The 2,500-nt window shown below is 37.2% G+C and overlaps 1 protein-coding gene across 1 annotated transcript in view; it reads left to right on the top strand.

Moving 5' to 3' along the window:
* The window catches only part of LOC136834110 (uncharacterized), a 42,178-nt gene that overhangs the window by 13,867 nt on the left and 25,811 nt on the right, over positions 1-2,500 (top strand). The window contains exon 8 of the mRNA XM_067096367.1: positions 512-1,151. Within this exon, the coding sequence (XP_066952468.1) occupies positions 512-1,151 (640 nt within the window). The remainder of the gene's footprint in view (positions 1-511; positions 1,152-2,500) is intronic.

The raw sequence follows: 2,500 nt of genomic DNA on the forward strand, positions 1-2,500 counted from the left end.
CTTTTGAGCCGTCTCTGTTTGTATAAGGAGAGGCTGAAAGCTTAAAAGTATAATGCTTGAGAGACTCATCTTTAATAATTCATCTGTGAAAAGATGATCCTGGCAATGACAATATTTTACTGTAGTACTACCCTGATATATATATATATATATATATATATATATATATATATATATATATATATATATATATATATATATATATATATATATATATATATATATATATATATTGTATATATATTGTTTATTTGTATATGGATGTATAAATAATGCTGGATTTCTATCTTGTGAAAGCATTAATCTCAAGTTGTCCATTTTGTTGTTGAAGTCCTTTTAATAAATTAATTTTGGCCATTGTTTCTTTTCCTTTTTTTCCCCCTCATTTTGCATGTAATTTTTATTATTGATTTATTACAGATGTGCTTGAAAAAAGTTGTTTATTCCTGGTCCTAATTTCCGATTCTTGAAAGAAATGTTTCATTACATTAGTTTATTTGCATTTTTGTAGGCTACTGATGAAAGCCAGGCCAAGGGCACCAGCATTTTGGAGATCGCTTTACCACCCGTGCCAACGACCACCCCGGAGCCTACTACAACAAGTACGACTCTTTTGACTGAAACTACAACTACACCATCATCAAGTACACACGAATCGTCTCCGTCCTCAAGTGAGACACCGTCGACAACTTCATCCAGTGTGACAGAATCGACAACTTCGCCAAGTGTGACTGAGTCGACATCTTCTTCAAGTATGACACTGTCGACAACTACTCCAAGTGTGACTGAGTCAACACTTTCTTCAAGTATGACACAGTCGACAACTACTCCAAGTGTGACTGAGTCGACACTTTCTTCAAGTATGACACAGTCGACAACAACTCCAGGTGTGACTGAGTCGACATCTTCTTCAAGTATGACACAGTCGACAACAACTCCAGGTGTGACTGAGTCGACATCTTCTTCAAGTATGACACAGTCGACAACTTCTCCAATTATGACAGAGTCAACGACTTCTCCAAGTATGACGTATTCAACATCTTCTTCAAGTATGAGTGTATCAATAACTTCTCCTGTTGTGACTGAGGTGACTTCTTCAAGTATGACACAGTCGACAACTTCTCCAATTGTGACAGATTCAACAACTACAAGTAAGACTGAGTCAACAACAACTTCTACTACGAGTCCTTCTTCAATAACTGAGTCAATAGCAACTGCAAGTTTGACTGACTTGACGACTTTTTCAACAACTGAAATGGCAACTACTTCACTTATGACTGACTAACGACTTCTCCAAATACGACTTGTTTAAACAGACAACAACTTCAGTTTTGACCGAATCTACAACTTCTCCAAGCATGACTAAGTCATCAACATCAAGTATGAGCGTATCAACAACTCCCCCAATTGTGACAAAGTCGATTACTCCAAGCATGGCACAAGTGACAACTTCTTCAAGTATGACTGAATTGACATCATCAGCAAGTATGAATGATTCGACTTCATCAACTGTAATTGAATCGACAACTTCCTCTAATAAGACTGAATCAATAACTTTTACAAGTGTAACTGAAATCGAAACATAGAATCAACAACAACCCCGAGTACAAGTGTATCAGCAACTTCCCCAAGTGTTTCTGAGTCGACTTCTTCAAGTTTGACGCAGTCAACAACTTCCTCAAGTATGACTGGATCGACGACTTCATCAAGTGTAATCGAATCTACAACTTCTCCAAGTATTAGTGTGACAACAACATCCCAATTGTGACTGAGTTGACTTTTTCAAGTATGACACAGTCAGCAACTTCCTCAAGTATGACTGAATCGATGACTTCATCAAGTATAATCGAATCAAACAACTTCAAGTGAGACTGAATCAATAACGTATACAAGTGTGACCGGATTGCCAACTGAATCAAGCGTCACAAAGTCGACAACTTCTTCAAGTATGACTGAAACGATGACATCTATAAATGTGACCTAGTTTACGATTTCCTCAAGTGTGACCGAGTCAACGACAACTCCGAGTGTGACTGGGTTGACAACTTCTTCAAGTATGACCGAATCGACGACTTCCTCAGTGATGACTGAATCAACGACCTCAACAATTATGACGGAGTCTACGACTTATAGTGTATCTATGACTGACTGGAAGACTTCTCCAAGTATGACGATATAATCGGTAGAATTTACGTTGCCTCTTTCTACTAAGCTGATCTCATCATCCTTCTTTCAAAATCTTTGCTGTGATTTTCGACAGTCAGTTTCAAAATCCAAATCAATCATTTCCAATGATTCAGTGTTATTACCTTATATTTCTTCAGTGTGCGTACAGTAGCCATTGGTATTAATATTACTGAATCTTCATGTTTGCGTACAGTAGCCATTGCTATTAATATTACTGAATCTTAATATTTGCATTGTCTGACCATGATTGAAGTGTCTTGCTTATACTCGGGTTCCTTTATTTCCTTTCTTTGCAGGAGTGTGTCTAAGGCAT

This window comes from Macrobrachium rosenbergii, chromosome 53 (assembly GCF_040412425.1).
Source record: "Macrobrachium rosenbergii isolate ZJJX-2024 chromosome 53, ASM4041242v1, whole genome shotgun sequence".
In the NCBI taxonomy this organism is placed as follows: Eukaryota; Metazoa; Arthropoda; class Malacostraca; order Decapoda; family Palaemonidae; genus Macrobrachium; species Macrobrachium rosenbergii.